The following is a 21,106-nucleotide window of genomic DNA, read 5'->3' as shown; positions in this document are numbered from 1 at the left end:
CAAGAGTTAATATCAGTGAACAGTGCTGGATTTTAAAAAAATGTTCTTACATGGTAAAACATGTTGTTACCCTTATGCAGGTTCCCAAAACCTGGGTCGGTGGAGGGGGGGGGGGGGGAGGAGGATTGTACTGACCCATGAAATCTAAAAATCTGGGGCCACTGGTCTGTTTCAGATCTCCAGGACAGTGAGGACCCAGAGGGACACATGGACGGACCATATATTCATTTTCCTCTCTCTCCCTCACACACCCTGAAAGGCGAGCATTTAGTTCTCTTTAAGAAACTGAAAGAACATGGTTCAGGGATTTTTCTACCAGAGATACTATGTGGGTAGAGAGCCGGTCAAAAAAAAACAGGACCAAAGGCTTGGGGGATGGTAGGGACCAATATCCACACTGAGGACTCTTTTGCTCAGACAATCTGGGGGCTCTTGAACAACCAGAACCCTGTGGGGGAGAGAGAACTACTCTGGGCAATGTCAACATCCCGGATCTGAAATCCTTGTAAAACCACAGTCCCCAACTCTTCCTGAACCACAGGTGTAATGGCTGAGTACAGCGGAAAGAATACCTGAGTGAAAATCACAAAGACGACTAGCCCTACCACTTATGGTGTGACTCCGATGGTGGAGTCATCTCTAACCCCCTCCCCACCCTGGCCTTGGGCCTCCACTTCTTCACCTGTGAAATGGGAAGGCTGACTGACCTGAGACGATCTGAGCCCCCTCTGGCTCTAACCAACATTCTACTTTTCAGCTGGGCCTTAGGAGGTGGGCATCACTCACTGCCGCCCCCTGGTGCCTCCCTGAGCACACAGCTCCCTCCGGTGTGAGGGAAAGCAAGAGACCTCAAGATAATTTGCCTTAAGTAAAGGGACTTGGGTTTTGGTCCCAGAGCTCCAGCCACTGGCACCTTCTCTTCATGTCTTCTCTGGGACTCGTGTTGTTACCAGAAAAAGCCTTAGAATGGAAGACAGAGAGTTGCCAAGAAACTGTGACTGGCAAAGAAAAAAATTGGAAGCCCAGGTTTTCTAGAAGAATTTATTTCACTTTTTTGATTCATGACATATTATCCCAGGAAAACTAGCTAGGCGAATAAATTATTTAAAAACGGAGCAGGAGCCAGAGGGTAGTGGAGAAGGGCTAACATCCTAAAAGAAATGCCACTTCCAGATGTACCCGTCAGGCATTTATACAGTCCTGACTGCTCAAATGACATCGATGAAGGTTTGGAATGCCACAGGAAGAACTTCATTCAGTAGTTAGTTAAGGAACCTGACTCTTTTAAGGTTCAAGAGCTAATTCCTAAAACCAAAGGAAAATAAACCTTAATTCCCAAGGTTATATTCTAAAGTCTAACAATAAAGGAGCAGAGATTTCTCAATGCAAAAGGACCCTTCTAGGGGGCTAAGAGCAGATCAGCATTCCAAAGGCGGTGATAATTGACTTAAAGCCCCACACATCAGAGGAGGAGAGAAGAGAACCTCCTTCCCTGGGAGGAAAGCTTTCAGACCAACCTACTCCCCCCTCTCCCCCCCCAGTACCCCCCCACACAAATTGACTCAGGGCTCTTTCCGCTCTCCCATCTGCCTCCTTGCCAATCTTAATCTTTCTCTGTCCAGCCTCCCTGATAGCCCACCTTCTAGTCCAGGGGTTAGGGCTGTAGGCACTGTACCAGCCAAGACTCAAGTCTCAACCCCACCACTTCCGGACCGTTTAATCTCTGCAACTTTTTGTTTGTTTGACCTCGGAGTCAGATGCCTAAACAGTGAAATGGAAACAACAACCACCTTACAGACTTTTTTTTTTTTTTTAAGATTTTATTTATTTATTTGACAGAGATCACAAGTAGGCAAAGAGGCAGACAGAGAGGGGGGGGAAGCAGAGTCCCTGCTGAGAAGAGACCCCGATGCGGGACTCAATCCCAAGACCCTGAGACCATGACCTGAGCCGAAGCCAGAGGCTTAACCCTCTGAGCCACCCAGGCGCCCCCACCTTATAGACTTTTTTGGGAGATTACCGGACCCCAGTGATTCTCAAAGTGTGTGGTTCCTGGACCTGCAGGGAACATGTGAGAGCTAGCTTCACAACCAGGAGCTCTGGGTTTAAACACACCAGCCAGGTGATGCCAAGCCTCACACACCCAAGAACCACTCCAAAGGCTGAAATAAAGTGCTCCCTATGTGGCAGCAATAGCTCTTCCTCATGGTATTTTCCTTATCTTTCTACTGACAAGGGTTTTATTCCCACCGTCTCCTTTTGCAAACTAGAAATATTAGGGATCTTTCGGCGCTGGGTGGCTCAGTCGTTAAGCATCTGCCTTCGGTTCAGGTCATGATGCCAGCGCCCTGGGATCAAGCTCCACATGGGGCTCCCTGTTTGGTGGGGTGCCTGCTTCTCCCTCTCCTACTTCCTCTGCCTGTGTTCCCTCTCTCGCTGTGTCTATCAAATAAATGCTTTTTTTTTAAAAAAGAGAAATTTTAGGTATCTTTAAAAAAAATGGATGGTTCCCTGTGTTCATGCATGGATTCATTGTTCAGAAAGTATTAATTGAACACTTAATGTGTAAATGAGATGTTCTAAGATGCTGATGTGAACAAAAGGCAAAATTAAGCCTCTGCCTTCGTGATGTACATACACACCCACAAATGATGGTCAATCTGTCCCTTCGCTTTAGGGAAAGGCCCTGTCCTCTGGTTTCAAATGTCCTCATAACCTGGGTTTTATGTCTTTATTTGACACAGTCTTTTTTTTTTTTTTTTTAAATATTTTATTTATTTATTTGACAGAGATCACAAGTAGGCAGAGAGAGAGGAGGAAGCAGGCTCCCCGCGGAGCAGAGAGCCCAATGTGGGGCTCGATCCCAGGACCCTGGGATCATGACCTGAGCCAAAGGCAGAGGCTTCAACCCACTGAGCCACCCAGGCACCCCTTGACACAGTCTTTTGATGACATTTCTTAGATGGGTCATTTACTGTGTCTGCAAATGTCTGGTAAGAATAATACTGGTCAGGGCTGGGCCTCACCCACGGTGAAGCTAGGGGCAGGAAAGGCATTCAGCCTCCCATATAACAGGCCCTTCCAAGACTTGCAGTGTCTTTTTCCCCAAAAGGTTACGCAGAGTTACCAACAGAACTGGAAGAAAATATTTACCATACAACTTTTAATAAATCTATGCCCTTTTCCTGGAGGCATACTTCAGACAGCAGACCACAAATTATTATTTTTAAAATTATTTTGTGACGAGTTCATCTACATTACAATATATATTTTTGTTTAAAACATTAATGTGTTGGGGCACCTGGGTGGCTCAGTGGGTTAAGCCTCTGCCTTGGGCTCAGGTCATGATCTCAGGGTCCTGGGATGGAGCCCCACAGCTGGCTCCTGCTCAGCGGGGAGCCTGCTTCTCCCAACACCCCCCTCTCCACCTGCCTCTCTGCCTACTTGTGATTCTGTCTGTCAAATAAATAAATAAAATCTTTTAAAAAAACATTAATGTGTTGAAGGTAAACACTAAGATAACCAAAATTTTCAAGATTCTCCCTCCTCTCTGTATTTCCTCATGTCTTACAGTTATATATACTGGTAGCCTCAAAACAATGTCAGCACTCCGGCCTGACATGTTTATTTCCACCCATCAGACATTGTTGGACCACAAGCACTTGGGAAGCAATCTAGGTGGTTTATGTGTCTGCACAACCCCATTACATTCCAGAGTAAGTGTGACCTACAAAGAAAATTCCCATGTGGCATCTGACACTTTGAGAACCTCTGATCCTAGACCTCCTCCAAGCAGGAGGGTTGGGCTGCAGTGGAAAATGCAGCTTCAATGGGGTTTTTGTTCTACTGATTATTCTAGGCTAGGGAACCCCTTGCATTAGGGCAGCTCACAGACCTATGACCCACACATAACCTCTGAGGAGAAAGCAGAATGTCACATAAGAAATGGCATAAGGCAAGCATGTCCAGCTGCCCTTAGCCCAATCACACATATGTTCACACCACCCCAGAAAGGGAGGTAGAGGGGCGCTTGGGTGGCTCAGTTGGTTGAGCATCTGCTTTTGGCTCAGGTCCTGGGAGAGAGTCTGGCTCCCTGCTCAGCAGGGAGTCTGCTTCTCTCTCTGCCCCTCCCCCCTGCTCATGCTCCTTTTCTCTCTCTCTCAAATAAATCTTAAAAAAATGGAAGGAAGGATGGAATGGAGCAAGGGAACTTGGGAGGTAGAGCCTGATTCCTGTGAGATAAAGAAGGGCTGACCAAGCAAATTCAAATGCTGGTCAGCTTGAATTTTGGAAGAGAAACCCGATTTGACACAGGGACACAGTTTACTATAATGGAAAAAAATGCTGAAGTCAGATCGACTTCAGTGTGAATCCCAGTTCCATTTCTCACCAACTATGACCTCAGACAACTTACTTATTAACTCCCTGGATCCCAGTTTCCTCATCTGATTATGGGAATAAAACCTATAGTCATGACAGTGGAGTAAAGATGTAAAAATGTAAAGCATGCAGAGTGTGAAGGTACAATAAATAGTATTTATTATTATTTTTAAAAGATCTTTACTGGCATAATCTTTCTGGGGCAATCTGGCAGTATGTGTTCAAACTTCTAGAATTTAAATATCTTTGACTACATGGACAAATTTTATTTGTCAAGTATGCTCATTTAAGTGGAAACTACTGAAAATAACCTAAATGTTCAACAGTGGAGGACTGGGTAAATAAATAAATTTTGCACACGCATACAATGGAATACTATATAGTTATTAAGCATAGTGAAAAAACTTTCTTTGCAGGACAATAAATACTACATGCTTGGGGCACCTGGCTGGCTCAGTTGGTAGAACATGAAACTCTTGATCTCGGGGTCATGAGTTCAAGCCCTACATTGGGCACAGAGCTTACTTAAAAATAAATAAAAAATCCTACTATATGCTTAAGTTAAAAACCATATATACCATATAAATCCCATTTTTGAGAAGTCATGTTTGTATAAATGCAAGAAAAAATAGTCTAAAGAAATATATTCACAGTTAGCAATAATTATTTTTATTTATTTATGGACTTGTTTATCAGAGACAGAGTACAGAGGTGTATGTTTGCAAACAGGGGGAGGGGCAAAGGGAGAGGGAGAGAATCCCAAGCAGACTCTGTGCTGAGCACGAAGCCCCACACAAAGGGGTCAATCTCACAACCCTGAGATCATGATCTAAGCTGACATCAAGAGTCAGATGCTTACCTGACTGAGCCATCCATGTGCCCCAAGAGTGATTATTTTTAGGTCATGTGAGTGTTAAGGTTTTTTTTTTTCTTTTCTTATGTCTGTATTTTCTAAATTTCCTACGATGAACCTCGATGACATATCAAGTATCAGGGTTTTTTTGTTTTTTTTTTTTTAAGATTTTATTTGAGAGAAAGAGCATGTACACAAGGGGGAGGGGCGGAGCAGAAGGAAGAGGGAGAAGCAGCCAGGTCTCTGTCTCGGCACTGGGATCATGACCTGAGCTGAAGGCAGACGCTTAAGCCAACAGAGCCACCTAGGCACCCTAAATATCCATGTTTTAAAAGAGCAATGAAGGGGCACCTGGGTGGCTCAGTGGGTTAAAGCCTCTGCCTTCAGCTCAGGTCATGATCCCAGGGTCCTGGGATCGAGCCCCGCATCGGGCTCTCTGCTCAGCAGGGAGCCTGCTTCCTCCTCTCTCTCTCTGCCTGTCTCTCCGCCTACTTGTGATCTCTGTTGTCAAATAAACCAATAAAATCTTAAAAAAAAAAAAAAAAAAAATCAGGGGCGCCTGGGTGGCTCAGTGGGTTAAAGCCTCTGCTTTCGGCTCAGGTCATGATCCCAGGGTCCTGGGATCAAGCCCCACATCAGGCTCTCTGCTCAGCGGGGAGCCTGCTTCCCCCTCTCTGTGCCTCTGCCTACTTGTGATCTCTGTCTGTCAAATAAATAAATAAAATCTTAAAAAAAAAATCATAAAAGAGCAATGAAAATATTCTTTCTGAATGCCCAGAACTTTCCTCTCTGGGAGGAAAAAACAAAGTGTTAAAAATTCCATATAATGTAAAGCCAAGTACTAGGTTAAAGTTACAGAGAAAGGGGCAAAAAAAAAAAAAAAAGAGTAATTAATCTGGAGCCAAAAAAAGGCTTCAAGCTATGCCTTAGGCTAAATCTAAGCTAAACCCTCAGCTAAGAGTAGGAATTACAAAAAAGGAGGAGAAAAAGATAGTGACAAGGAACCCAGATAAACAAGGGTTATGTATGAATGAATACATTGTATAAAACAAGGAAAAAAGAAGAGTCTTGTTTGGCCAGATGGATGGATGGAGAGAAGAGAGAAGGAAGAAGGAAGGAAGGAAAGGAGGGGGACTGGGGAGGAGGAGGAGAGAGTAAATCTGTGAAGTCTGTGAACAAATACTGAAGGGACCATTAGCCAGAGGCTAATTTTCAACCCTATAGAAAATCTGGGAAAGGCTAAGCTCTAAACTCAACTTCCTTCGTTGATTAGACAGCTGGAAGTTCAGTGTTGGTGGATTTTAACCTCTCCCCCTGTCCAAGCTTGTAGCCCCCGAGGCCCACCTTCAGGGAACTTCTTGACCCTCTCACCCATTGGAGGCTCCACGCGCCTACACCTCCAAGGCCAGGAAATTAGAGCCACAGTCACTCAAATGGCGCTGCCGGCTGCCCCAACGTTCACTTCCCTTTACACAACCCATCCCAGGAGGCTCGAGCTGCAGCACAGTATGTGGGATAAGCAAGGAGCAGTGAGTTTCAAGCTCTGCCAGAGCCCATCCTTCTCAGGGCTTGGAACTAACTGGACAGACGTCTCACCCCAACTGTGCACACTATGCAAGGAACACGCATCTGGTGGGCACTTCGTTTGACGAGGGGAAAGGCGACAGTCCAAGAAGAGCGAGAACTAGGAAGGGGCGCTCTGAGGATAGGCGCTACCATGAAGAGGAAACAAGCCTACCATGGGGGCCTTCCAGCAATGGTCTCCCCTACTTGGCTGCTGCCAGCTAGAAAATCAGAGCAAACCTCCAAGTTCAGGAGCAGCCCAGACTCCAGAAGGCTTCTCCTGAGAGGAAACAGTTTGGGATTTACTCCAGGCCCTTAAGAGTCCAGGTAGAGCACTTAGCTTACAGCTAAACCACTTGGGGCCTAAGGTAGGGGGGCAGGGTGGACAGTGGGAGGAGAATGTCTGCAGTAAGCTGTAAATGAGCCATCTTTCCAGAGTGAATAGTGAGGCTTGGGCAGCTGAACTCGGGAGACCGGGAGCGCCAGGCAGCTGAACTCGGGAGACCGGGAACGCCAGAGCAGCTGGACTTTCCCCAGTCAGCAGGGACACAGCGGTCTCACTTCCAGGCTTTGGGGAAGGAAGCAAGAGGCAAAGGTGGTGTCCACAGGGTGAGCTGGGAGCCCCCAGCGGTCCCGGAGGAACAAGGCACTGTGAAAACAGGGCGCAGCTGCTGGTCAGGCTCTCTGACCCTGGACCTCACCCTCCCGGATAATGACTCCCCAGAACTCACTTCTCCCAAGGCCATCCATCACTGCCCCAGACATAAGCCATCACTCACTGCTTCTGCCTGCCTGGGAGCCAGCACCCTGGCCGAGCCTTGCTGACCCACCCACAGGCTGGGGCCACAGACTCCAGAGGAATCCCTAGTACTCTCTCTGCGGTTCCTGCCCACGGCCTCCAGGTAGTCCCAGAAACCAGGTGACAAAATCCGGGCCTGGTTCTTTGTCTGGGCTCCCTCCCCTCCCCCACCCACAGCAGGGCTCTGGACAGCCATTTGTTCTTCCCTGAGAAATTCCTCCTCCCTGACTTAGGGGAGCTGGCTGGCAAAGTCAGAGTGGAAAATCAGTGAAGCTAATAGTGTAGCAATGCCGAAGCCAGAGCCAAGAACACAGCCCTGGAGTGGCTTCGTTGCACTTGCCCAGCGTGGTCAAGTGGGACACGTGAGCACTCCTCCTTCGTGTTCTCCCATAAGCCCAGGAACACTGAGTCCGCCCTACCCCCACCCCAGCTCAGCTCAGCTCTGGGAACACTGGCAAGCGCATCCTTCCAAAAGCACTCTAGCCTCCAGTCTTGGGGAAGAGAATGTGGGGCAGAGCGGATCCTCTGGGGAGACCTGGTGGGTAAGGTGCCTTCCTCTGACCTACAACCCTCCACCCTTGTCCCCAAGTGGGTCACTGGACATCACTCGCGTAGAAACTCCTCTTGAACATCCAGTGTGCATTCGACGTAAACAGGTTCTTTTCACAAGAAGAAATTATGTTGGGGGCAGATGGGGTGGAGGAACGCCCCTGGATGTGGGTCCTGGGGCAGCCACCGGCCACATGGGTCGCTGCAGCCTGGGGCCAGTACTGGGATACCCTCTGCTGCCTACTTGTAGCCCCTGCACCCAGGCTGAAATGCATACCCCTTGGGGCCCAAGACCACTGTGGGACCCAATGGGGGGTGGCCTGGGGCAGCCGGGGCCCTACCACCTGAAGCCAGGGCCACGTCTCTGGCAGTGCTTGGAGCTTCTCCCCCACAGGCACAGGTCTCTGTGGAACACAGACAAAGCCTTGCTTTGTGGCTCCCGGCATCAACATCGAGGGGGCTTGCAGCCAGAAATGGAAACGTGCGGCTTTTCCATTAAGTCTAACCTCTCCCCCTTCGCCTAGCCACCAGACTCCTTCAAATCTGGGTAGGTGGGAGGAGCTGTAAAAACCCCAGCCCATTAAATCGCTTATTAGTTGCAGGTTTCCGAGTGTGTAGGCAAGTATTTTGAGACTGCAAGTCTCATACTGCCCCCCTTGACCAAGGGGGTCTGGGGTGTTTAACCCATGTTTCAGGACTCCCACCCCCAACTGCAAGAGGCAGCCTAACAGCCAGTTTTGGACTCACCCACTCGCTTTTCCCAGTCTTATTCTAAAGGAGAGAAAGATACACAGACACAACCCTCCTCAAGTGGAAAAGGTCTTCCAAGCTAGTGCTTATCTTCTGCCCCTCCGCCCGTGACCCAGGTTCTGTCCATCCATACAACTCCCTCCCCTTCCCCTGGAGACTTGATCTGAAACAAGCTTCGCCTCTTTAAGATCCCAAACTAGAGAAAGGAAAGGAGAGGGCGGGACAGAGGGAGGCTGGTTTTCCTGGAACCCTTATTAAATCAACTTTCCAAGGACAGCCAGAAACTCCAGGCCCTCCCCACTCCCTCAGGAGCATTTGCAGACTGGGGGGAGGGGCTCCCTACACACACACACACACACACACACACACACTCTCTCTCTCTCTCTCTCTCTCTCCCACAGCAAGGCCTTTCTAAAGGGGGAAAAGCTCTCTGTGGGAGCCGAGTTTTGGGTTTAAACTTTTGGACAAACCCCTTAGACACAGATTACAGTCTTTTCTAAGGACAGCAGCAGCATTATTATTTAATAATCAGCAGGGCCAAGACTATATGGTGAGAATTTACATCTGTGAGGTACCTTATGGTTTATAAAGCATGGAGGCAGATTTTTCCCTTCTGACTTCCCAGCAGTTCTCTGAAGACTGTGGGGCATGGATTTTGCCATCACAAAGCTCCAGAGGGATAAACCCCGTGAAGGGCCGCCCGGCACCAAGATGGGGACTGTGCAGATTTCCACATCTGCGTCCTAAGGCATCCCATGCCACCCAGGAACAGCAAGGCCCTCACCATGTGGTGTCTTCTGTGTGGTCCCAGGACAAAGGACCCACAACCACCCTTTATCGCTCACAGCCCACGGGCCGGCCACTGTTCTAAGAGCCTTGCATACACTCTTACTTGACAGTCACAAGGATCCTGGGGGCAGAGCTCATTACTGTCATTTTGTGTATGTTCTACACAGAGGAACCTTCCCAAGTCAACAGTGACAAATGGTGGCAAAATCAAAACCAAGGCAATCAAGCAAACCTTAGGCCCACACCAGACTTACACACAGATGTTCACAGGAGTTTTATTAATAATAACCAAAACCATTAACCCAAATGCCATCCACAGGGGAATGGCTACACATTCGCCATGTAATGCCATCATATGAAATTCTAGAAGAGGCAAACCTCTTCTAGAGGTCAAGCTATAGTGACCAAAAGTAGACCGTGTTCGACACGGTCAAGTGCTGGGGGTGGGGGGGTGACAAAAATGTTCACGGTCTTGACTGGGGTAGTACTGACAGGACATCAGAACACACTGAACCGTACCCTTAAAAACTGTAATGTAAATTATACCTAAGTTGATTTAAAAAAAAAACAAACAGTGGTCTAACTTTAGTCTTCACTGCAGCAGAGCCTCCTAACAGCCCCCTCCACCTCCCCTGCCCCCTCCCTGCCCTTCCTGGCCTGTGCCTCCTCCGCCTCAAGACCCTCAGCCCCCTGGTTCCACCCTCCATCACTGCCTGGCCTTCCTTTCTAAGTCTGGATCCACGACCAGCAACTTCTGGGACCCTCACTCACCCCACCCTAAAATTCCTATACTTGTACCCCTGGCCATCCCCTTCCTGAGTACAGGTGCCCAGGCCTGAGACCCACACCATTCACTTTCTCCACCCTTCGGGTCTCAGGCGCAAAAGGGCCTTTTAGAGAAAGTGTTTAAAAAAAAAAAATACTTGAAGGGCCCATTGGAAATTCATATTCTCAAACTTCATCCAAGCCCTCCTGGCTTCCTGGACTCCCTTGTTACCCTCTACACTGTGGCTGATCCAAATCTCTATTCCTCACAAACCTCCTGTCCTTTGACTCTCATGTTATTCTGTCGCTAGAGTCTCCCGGAGTTGAAAGCCAACCTACGGAAATGCATAGATTCTATTTCTATAGAGTCTGCTAGTTTTTCCTTCCTTCACAAACTCACGCCGCACGCCCTGGTTCCCCCCAGTAGCTGGACATTCAAAACAAACGTCGAGGGGCACCTGGGTGGCTCAGTGGGTTAAAGCCTCTGCCTTTGGCTCTGGTCATGATCCCAGGGTCCTGGGATTGAGTCCCACATCGGGCTCTCTGCTCAGCGGGGAGCCTGCTTCCCCCTCTCTTTCTGCCTGCCTCTCTGCCTACTTGTGATCTCTCTCTGTGTCAAATAAGTAAATAAAATCTTTAAAACAAACAAATAAACAAAAACAAAACAAAACAAAAAGTCTATCCAGCAGCTGTGGGAGCAGCCGTCCTCACTACCTAAACTTCACCTGCAGCTGCTTTATCTGAATGACCTCATTTCATGCTTTATTATTGTACCCATTTTAAAGCTGAGCAAATGAAGGCTCAGGGCGCTTGAGTCATGCATCAAAGCAAGTAATGCAGATATGAAATGGCTGAGCAGGATTCAAACACAGATGCCTTCCTCCCATTCATCCAAGTTCAACTGCCAGGTTAATTTTCTGAAAGCTTGATCACATCATTACCTGCGCAGAACCTTCTGAGATTCCAGTACAGCTTCCTCAGTAGGGTGTCAAGGCCCTCCATACTCAAAAAGCCCAGTTTCTCTAGGTGTTACTTCCCACCACCACCTGCTCACCAGGCAAGTCGGTTCTGTACACACCTGATACATGCAGCCTCAGTCCCCTTATGCATGTCAGTCCACTTGGAATGCACTTCATTCCCCGCTTCCAAACAAACCCCCACCTACCCCTCTTGACCCATGTCAGCGGCTCTCACCTTTTCCTCTGTGTTCCCATTGTGTTACGACTCCACTGTGAAGCTTAAACAGGGTCTACCTTGCATTTGGTTCCCTCTGCATCTGTCTCCCTGACAACAGACTCCCTGTGGGCAGAGATGATCTCTCCCACTTTGGGTCTCCGGCATGTTCTAGCTCAGGTCTAACGTTCAGTTCTGTTATTGAATGCACTAGCAATCTGCTTGCTCCAGTCAAGTGCACCTTCCAGAAAGTCCCGTGTGCCCTCCCTACCACTCTGTGAGGGGACAAATATGCTCACTCATGATTTATTACTCCAGCGGGCCCTGACAGCTGAGACCGATGGCCTTTTCTGCTCAGCGACTACATCACGTGCACACCTGTCTCTCGCCCGCTGCCTGCCAACCTTCTAGACTGATGTGATCAGCCGCTGAGTCACAAGCTACAGGACCCTCTGGCAGCAGTCAGTTCTCACAGAGCATTCTCAGACCCCTGAAAGTGCGTTGCACCTGTAATTTCCATGAAGTATTTTCACAACTCCAGTAAATCCCATAGGCAGGTCCTTCCCATTAGTAGTCATCTCTGAATTTCCAACAAGCCATGGCTCTCCAGCAGTGTCCATGCACCATAATGCTCCTTGGCTCTCCATCTCTTCAACATCCCTCCAGTGGTGCATCTCCAAAGCAAACTGCCCCACAGGCCTCCAAACAGACGTGGTCGAATATGGTCCAGGAAGGAAAAATGGCAGGCCCTCGGCCATGACTGCCTGCCCTCACAGAAGATGGATCTTTGGAACAATTTTCTAGAAGCCACAGGTGTTTACCAAGCTCCCACATCCTTCAATATCCTCTGATTCAGGTTCTAAACAAACTCATAGGTCCCTTGTGCCCCATTTTATAGATCATCAAGTTGAGAGAGCCAGCTCTTGGGTCCCCATCAGTTCTTTTTCAGGAAGAGAAAAGCATAAACCCATCCTAAGCATGTCACCTCTGGCAAGTGGCTGTCACTAGCCTTTGTAACCCCAACCCCTGCTGGAGCTGGGTATGTTTCTAGGCAGGCCCAAACCAGCCCAGGAACTGTGGAAGTCTCTCCTACAAAAAGGAGCCCTTTGCTCTACCTGGGCCGGAATCTCCCCCGTCAACACATCACCTCTGTCCTAGCCGGCTGTGTTTCTGAGGCCCGGAGTCCAGAGGGACCCCTCCACCCATGCCTTACCTTGTTCAGGCAAGGTCGGGGCCGGCCTGGCAGTGCAGAGTGTGGCTGTGACCAGCACAGCCCAGAAGAGGAGGCACTTCCAGCTCCACATCCCAGTGCTGCTGTTAGAGGTTGGTGACCAGGCTCCACATCTCCATGGAGACACCGTCTTGAGCTTGATCCTCCTTTTCAAGCTGACTCTGGGGAAAAGAAACCACCAACAGGTTAGGAAGGTTCCCATGGGAGGTGGGAAGGCAAGGAGAAAAAGAAGTGAAGGAAGGCATGTCACATAGTCACCTTGTCCAGAAGGGCGCTCAAAGCAGTAACTTACTTCTTAAGGCACCACGAAGAGAACTGTGGTCCTGCCCCAATACTGTATTCGGGGTTATAGGCCTTCATTAGACAAAACAGTGCTTCAGCTCTAAACGACTACCTGAGCATGGGCAACAAGCAAGCCTTGGTGGGAAAAGTATCACGAAGTCCTCCAAGGAAAAAGCCCTGCAATCGTGTGTGCGCTGGGCAAGTGCTCCAGAGCATGGGGGTGCTGCAGGAGGCCTGAGTGGGCTGGTGTCTCTCCCAGGACAGACTGCACTTCCTCTAGAGCAAGTGAGGGGTAGAGAAGGTGAAGAATTCTGGAACAAACCAAGGACTGGGAAACAGGAGCCAGGTAGCCTGCTGACTGACCCTCTCCAGACCTATGCAGCCAGGAAGCTGAAGTAAGTGGTCTCTTGGGTTCTCTCTTTTGGTCTCTAAAACTACACGCATCATGGGGACCTCTGGTCCTATCAACTTCCCATGCAGATAGAACACAACTCTCTCCAAGTTATAAAGGACCTTAGGGTACATGCATCCATGAAATGGACACAGCCCTCCTCTCCAACGCTGAAAGGTGACAGCTAATGTCCAGCAGAAATGGATCTAGAAGTAGGGCCAAAAAGGTCATACTGAAAAATCAAAGGTCCTTACCAGGGCCCACCCAAAAAAGCACCCACTTTAGCCCTTTACCCTTCTCAGGTTTGGGGTGGGAAGAACATTTAAAATAACCCCCGAGGGTCTTAAGGAACAACACCGTTGCTGCTATGCACAAGTGGTAAAGCTTCTGGGGCCCTGTTTGGGCTATGTAGGGTGACATCTCCATCTTCCTTCCAGGTGGTTTTTGTCCTAAATGCTCCAGGGAACCGTCCACGATATTTAGAGACTCTACCTCCCCGGAACATGCCCTAATGTGGTGCTTTGGCCCTGCCTCCCTGGAGCCAGACAGGGCCCCTCGTGAGTCAGTCCCCAAGAGTGAGTCAGCCCCGGTTGGCAGAAAACCCCCCAGATTCTTGGCTTCATTCATATGCACTTGCCAGCAGGAGTACACATGTGGCCCTGTGGGCTCCATCCCAAGTCTCTACTAACATTTTTTAATGACTTCAAATCACAGGAGAAATAAGCATTTCTCTGTCAATTTTCTAAATTTAGGGAAGGGACTCGAAGAGACAGAGCATTTACTGAATACCTACTATGCGTCAAGCAGGTACTCGCAAAAATTTATACTTAAAAAATTTCATTTCTTCCTTGCTCTAGCCTTGTGGGCATAGGAATAATTATTCCCCTTTAGGCAGTGGAGAAACTGAGACTGCCAGAGGTCAAACACATTGCTCAAGGCCATGCAGCGGGTAGGCAAAAGCACCAGGAGTCCCATCACGCGTTTTCAGCATTGAAGGGCAGGGCACGAGGAAGCAAATGGAGGTGATGGGATCCAGCTCTGTCCAGTACAAGCTCTTTTCTCCAAAGAACATCCCTGTGCCACAAAGAAACCAAGGAGACACAGGCAGATCCAAGGTCACTCTGAGATGGGAGCACCCTCACTCCTCTGGTTGAGAGAAGACTCTTGGAGGTCAATCACAGATGTGCCAGCTAGGACACAGGAGCCGGCACGATCCCTGGCCTGGGATAGACGCCATGCTTGATAGAGGACAGCCCTAAGATACATTCCACATCTCACCATGTCCCCCAAATACACCAGAACAAAGATGCACCAGAAAGGTGCACCTAGCTAAGAACCCCAGTCCCACAGGAACCACCAGGGTAATGAACAAATCTTCTGTATCCAGTGGGAAAAGGTGTAGCATCCCGAGGTGATGAAGCTTGCTTTCACTGTAGCAGCCCAACAGCCCCTACCACCGCTCAGCCACTCTGTCCCCAGAAAAGCCTTCCCACTTCCTTACGGCTGTGGGCTGGCTGCAGAACTCCTCTCTGGGCTCTGCTAGCACTGTACTTCAAACTAACAGGACTGCTTCTCTGCAGCTCATTTCCCATCCCACCCCCCCAAAAGGGTGCAGAAGTCCCTTTCCCACCTTCCCTCTGGGCCTCAAGGCCGGCATCTGTAAAACAAAGGATCTCAAGAAAGCCCAACCTCCCAGCACTGGCTCCTGGAATGAGGTCTGTGGGCAGATGCCCCACTCCACAACCCTAGAGAAAACAGTGACACCAAACCACATTCTATCTGGGACCCTTGGAACTGCCACCCTCTCCTTCACTATACCTTCTTCTCCTCCTACTAATTAATGAACTCTTAAAACCCCAGAGGGACAGTCTCCTTCCTTCACTGCTGGACAGATGTGACCTATAGCCTTGCAGGTGTCCTCGGAAGCTTCCTCTGAGACCAAGCAGCTGGCTTCATGCTCAGCCTCTGGGACCTGCTGGGGCCTTGAAGCCCCACTCCATCTGGGTACAGAGGTCCTCAGGATGGGGGGGTGGGGGACAGAGGTGCAGACACACAACCTCTCTGCTCTCCCCCTTGTCGGAGGCGGATGGCTGCTGAACCAACACAGGTGGTTATGAGGATCAAATGGGCAGCATCTGGTGAAAGTGCCTGCCCTCTCCTCTCTGAGTGCTAATCCATGTAAGAATTATAAACATTGTGCTTTGAGTCACTCCTTGACAGCACTCTCAGAAGGCTCTGGTAACGGGCGGCAGGAGGACACGAACTTCCTATCTTTACAAAGTTATTTCTCACTACCCATCTTCAAACCCTATACTCTAGAGGTCCCAGGCAGTAGCCACTAGCCATTCTGAGCCTCTAGATTGTGGCTAATGTAAAGCAGGCTGGGATAGACATGGGACATAACACTGCAGGCTTTGAAAACTTGGTGTGGAAACAAAGAAGGTAAAGCAGCTCATCAATTTTTTATATTGGTTACATGTTCAAAGGATAGCATTTTAGATATATGCGGCTAAATCAAACAGATCATTAAAATATCAACCGACTGGGGCGCCTGGGGCAGTGGGTTAAAGCCTCTGCCTTTGGCTCAGGTCATGATCCCAGGGTCCTGGGCTCAAGCCCCCCTCCTCCTCTCTCTCTGCCTGCCTCTGACTACTTGTGATCTCTGTCAAATAAATAAATAAAATCTAAAAAATAAAAAAATAAGTAAAATATCAACCAATTAATAAAAGTGAATCCCACCTGCTTTTTACTTAATTCCAAACGTGGCTACTATAAAATCTAAGATTACATGTGACTCGTGTTCGATTTCTATGGGACAGCATGACTTTAGGCAATCTCCATGTTCTGCCCTCTCCTTTGTCTTTCCTTCATCCTCAGTGGGCCAAACTCTCTTAGTCTCTAAATCCCACGCCAAATAAGTAAGTAAATACATTTCATTTAATTTAAAAAAAGCTCTCTCTTCTACAAGTCTGAGCCTTCTTGCTGAGGATCTCATTCCTCTGAATTTCCAAAGCACCATGGGATCACAAGCTCCTTAAGAAGTGGGGATGGTGCCTAACTTTTGCTAATACACTTAGCACCCACGCCGTACACAGCAGATGCTGACACATTTGTTAACTGGGTGGACAAGTGAATGAAAGAAAGGCTGATTCAATTGAAACTGATACAGATACTCTTGCAAATGAGACATCTTCTAAACATTTTGATTCTTCAGAACTGAGGAAGTCAATACCAACACATTCATTTCTTTGGACAGGAATAAGACTAATGTTTAAATTTTAAGTCTTTATAAAAAAAAAAAAAAAAAAAGGAAGGGGTGTCCAAATGTCCTGGGGTGAGGTGTACCAAAGATTAATAATAGTAAGTGAAACACTAACTGCTCCACCATACTCTGGGAAAACTGCTTTTGAAGACAAAATGGACTGGTGGACGACCATCACCCTCTTCACAGAGTTGTTCACCCAGGCGACAGCTATTTACTTGGGTGGCGGGGTGGGGAGGACCAAATATATCTTCTTTAATTGTAAGAAGGAGTGGTGGTGAGGAGAGAAATCTCTGCTTCAGACAGACTCAACCTTAGGGGGGAAAGCAAATATCCTAGCCCAAGTCTGGTACTAAATCCTCTCTGGAAACACCAGAATCTTCTCTAAAGCTCCACATCTGGACTCCCACCAGCCCCTGGTGCATTCAGCCCTTGGACAAAGCTCTTGGGAAAGCAAATGCAAGACAAATTTCCCAAGAGGAAATTAAACTCATCTCAAGGGATGAGGCCTTTTCAGAACAAGACATTTGAATCAATTCTACCTCCTTTACCTCCAGCAGCAACAGGCTCAAACTTTTCCAGGAAGCTCTACCCTAACAGCCATTTTGATGAAAGAGATTTAAAAATGGAGGCAAAGAGGAGTGTGTTCGGAGAAGCTGGATGCTAACAGGAGCAAATCTCCTGTTTTAGGAGCCCCCCCCCCTTTTTTTTTTTCAGGGCAACACCCCAAACACAAAGCACACAACTGTAAAAACCCGTGGGTTTTCCTTGGGTGTCCATGGCTGAAGACTGCCTCTCAATGTTCAGCGTGCTCTTCCTGCCATCTGGAGTCCAACAGGGCCAAAGCTAGCTGAGGCGTAGGGAGGCCTGGATGGATTCTAATCTCCAGGACAGGTGGGACAATAACAGCATCTGCCACGCTCCTAACTCCATTTCCTCCTGTGCTTTTGCTTCATTTGCTATTTTATTGAACTTTCTAACATCCTTCGTGGCCAGAGGCCAAAGGAAAAGAAGCACCCAAGACTGTTAACTTTGGAACCAAAATTAGTGATGCCCACTCTGGCCTAAATCCCACTCGCGAAAATGCCTACAAAATGGGTATTTGGACCGGTGTAGTAAAAGCACGCAGTGGAAACACATGTCCAAGATGCTCTCCACCCGGATGGCCCTCATTAAAAAGCTGACACTTGGTGATGACTAAGACTGAACGCAAGAGATATTTCAAGGAGCTCGTCACTGATGCAGTCCATAACCATTGCAGCTGGAGCCAGGCCCCAGCAACCTCCCTGTCCCCAAACACCCTGGGCTCCTCTAGGGGTCAGCGGCAGCCCTGGAGCCCCACCCAACAGACTGGGGGGAAATATGTAAACAAGTCAGCAGAGAGGCAGGCCGTCAGGACAGACAGTCGGCAATGGCTCTCCCTTGGTCACTGAAAGGAAGGGAGATGACCCAGGCTTGGGGGTAATTAGGCAGACCGAGACACGTCCCACGGGACCCTGCTACTTAGCTTTTAAAGCCTCAGAGAGGAAACCGGGAGCCTGGGCCAATAGGGAAAATGGCCACTTTCTGCTAAACAGTCTCAAGGCTAAGGTTCTACAGTTTAGACGGGATTCCAAAAAAAGCACTGGTCCGGAGGTGCAAAGGGCAGGGCACATCTGCGGAGGAAACAGTCACCTTAATTACCATGTCTAGAGAAAGTGCGATTTCATTTCAGCCTCCAAAACTACCGCCCAAAGGAGGAAACCAGAGAAGTGTTTTCAATTTGAAAGAGACTGGAAAAGAGAGGGTGAGAGCAACTGACTCTCCCACCCTCTTGCAACTTTGGACCATAGGGTGCTTGCCTACTTCAAAGAACATTACCAGAAACAAAACAACACACACACACACACACACACACACCCCAAACCCACCAAACCCTCAACAATCCAACACCCGCTTTCAAACCTATAGCCGCTAAGAGGTAAAATGTCCCATTTTAGTTTCCAAGGGCTGCAGCCCACGAAACTCCTTTAAAACGCACAGGGAGAGCCCCTGGCAGCAACAGCATCCGTCCCCCTCACATGCCCCTCGCTCATGGGAGGGTGGAAAACGGACGCGTGACGCCACCACCGGGCGGCCAGACACCCGACGGCGGGCTCCGGGACGGGGTCAGACGCTCCGGCTGCTCCAGCTACCACTGAAAGGACGGAGAAAGCAATGCTTTCGTTCCAGAAACTTCCCGTCAGGGCCAGTTCCGGGCCAAACCCATGGCCAAAGAGGCCATCTCCAGCAGATGACTCCTTCGCAAGTGCCACCCCCCCCAAAAAAAAACGGTTGGCCCCATCTCCTACGACGCCTTTTTCTGGCACAATCTAGAAAGCACCGCCACCATCAGATCCTAAATAACTTGGGATCCAAGGTAAGTTTCTTTTCTCCCAAAATCCCAATGCCTCATCTCCAAGTCTCAGAAAATGTTAGAGAGGAAGGTGGGAAGAACAAGTTGAAGAATCCCAGTTTTAATTTGGGTGAGGGGGAAGGGAGGGAATGGGATGTTAATGTGGCTGCGGTGTGGGGTGAAACGGAACCAGATGCGGCTGCTACATCTGGAAAATGGGGGAAAAAAAAGTGTTGGGGGAGAAAGACACCGCAGTCATTTTTTTTGGTGGGCCAACAGCTTCTGGGCCCAGAAAGGAGAAGCAAGCCTCACCACCGCCACCCCCCGCCCCCGCCCGAAGCTGTCTGGCTGCCTTCTTAGGATATGTGTTAAATGAACTCCATCCACAACGTCAAGGAATTCCTCTACACACGACGGTTCGCTCCTCTCTTCCCAGCCCCAAACATAACGGGAGGCGGGAGCGGGGTGGGCAGACGGTCTGAGCCAGAGAAGCAACATCCAGCGCTGCCGAGTGAACCGCACCGGGCAAAACCCTCATCCCTTCCCCCACCTCCGAGAACCAGATTGGAACTGAACGTTCCCCTCCCCCCGACCCCATAATGGGGCTTAACATCACCCGCTGGGCGCCCTCCCTTCCACAAACTTCCGACCCTTTCGGAGATGGACTAAGGAGAAGATAACCCCCTCTGGAAAAGGGAATTCCTTTCTCGCTCTCCGCTACAGCAGATTCGGCCATTTGGTGACGACACCTCCTTAAAACCTATTCCAGGAGAAGCTAACCTATCCCTCCACTTCCTTCCCTCTTCAAGCCCCTATCCACCCACCCCCAATCTCGCCCCCAGACTTTCCCCGAGGTGGAAAGGACTTAGAAATACCCCGGGTCCTCAAAGCTACCTGCTAAACTGGGGCGAGTCCCCAGTAGTGGACTAAAAAGAGATGGACTGGAATGCAACACACACACACACACACACACCCCACCTCGCTGCCCACTCCCGCCCAGCCTCCCCAGTCCGAGGACACCGAGGACCACCGCCGCCTTCGCCCCGGCCCTGTCCCTCCCAGGACTCACCGCGGAGCCGCCGCCGCCTCGCCAGCTCCCCGGCGCGAGTTGGCGGAAAAGTTGGGCTGCAGGAGGAGCGGCGGGACGAGCGCGGGGAGGGGGCGCAGAAGGCGACGCGAGCGGGGAGCTGGGAGGGGAGACAAAAGGGGGGCGCAAAGCGCTGGGGAAGGAATTGGGAGGTGGAGGGGGGCGGGTAACGAGTGGAGGGAGGCGCCGGACCCGACTGGGCTGCGGCGGGGAAGCACGCAGCCGGGAGGCTCCTGCGCCGGGGGCCGCTCGGGACGCCAAGCCCGCCCCGGATCTGCGGGCGCCGCGGCTCTTACCTCACTCGACGCTGCGGTTCCGCTTCTGGAGAGTCCGCCGTGGCTCGTGCGGGCGGGCAAGCGCCCGCGTCCCCAGCTCCGGCCCGCCGCGCCCGGGCTCCGCTCGGGTCCTGGCGGGGCCGCGAGAGCCCCGCAGCCGGCGCTCGACTCCCGGTGGCGCTCGGTGCTCAGCGCCTCCAGCCCGGGCGGGAACAATGGAGCCGAAGCTGGTGCCCCGGAGGCGGGGCGGGGGGAGGGCTCCCGTCCGCCGCCCGGGGTCTCCAGACCCTGTGGCTCCCCTCTCCGGAACCGGGCGGCGGCGCCTCACGCTTCTCGCAGACCCGGCTCCATCGCCCTGCGGGGGCCCCGGCACCGCGGCGTGCCCGACTGCAGCACTAGGACGGTGCGCCCTGGTGGGCGCCCCTCGGACCAGCCAAAAGTCCTCGGTCTCCGCGGCTTTTCCAGCGGTGGCGCGCGCTCGCGGCCGGGGAAGGCGAGGTCGCCGCAATGCGCTAAGCGGAGTCTCGGTCCAGTCCGGACGTTGCCGCCCAGCTCCAGGCACAGCCCGGGTTCCTCCGCGCGC

At 50.2% G+C, this 21,106-nt stretch overlaps 1 protein-coding gene across 9 annotated transcripts in view; it reads right to left on the bottom strand.

The window, feature by feature from the left end:
* FGFR1 (fibroblast growth factor receptor 1) overlaps window positions 1-20,649 on the bottom strand; it is a 46,976-nt gene extending 26,327 nt beyond the window's left edge. For 7 of the 9 annotated variants that reach the window (XM_032328750.1, XM_032328752.1, XM_032328751.1 and 4 more), the window contains exons 1-2: window positions 20,545-20,649; window positions 12,835-13,013 (exon numbers count right to left, since the gene is read on the bottom strand). In XM_032328750.1, the coding sequence (XP_032184641.1) occupies window positions 12,835-12,925 (91 nt within the window). In that variant the 5' untranslated portion in view covers window positions 12,926-13,013; window positions 20,545-20,649. Of the gene's footprint in view, window positions 1-12,834; window positions 13,014-20,230; window positions 20,495-20,544 lie in introns of those variants that run through there. The other 2 variants (XM_032328754.1, XM_032328755.1) reach the window with 2 other exon arrangements.
* Window positions 20,650-21,106: the final 457 nt, after the last annotated feature.

This window comes from Mustela erminea, chromosome 21 (genome assembly GCF_009829155.1).
Source record: "Mustela erminea isolate mMusErm1 chromosome 21, mMusErm1.Pri, whole genome shotgun sequence".
Lineage (NCBI taxonomy): Eukaryota > Metazoa > Chordata > Mammalia > Carnivora > Mustelidae > Mustela > Mustela erminea.
The sequence above is the reverse complement of the archived record's forward strand: the minus strand, read 5'-3'. Positions and strand labels throughout refer to the sequence as shown.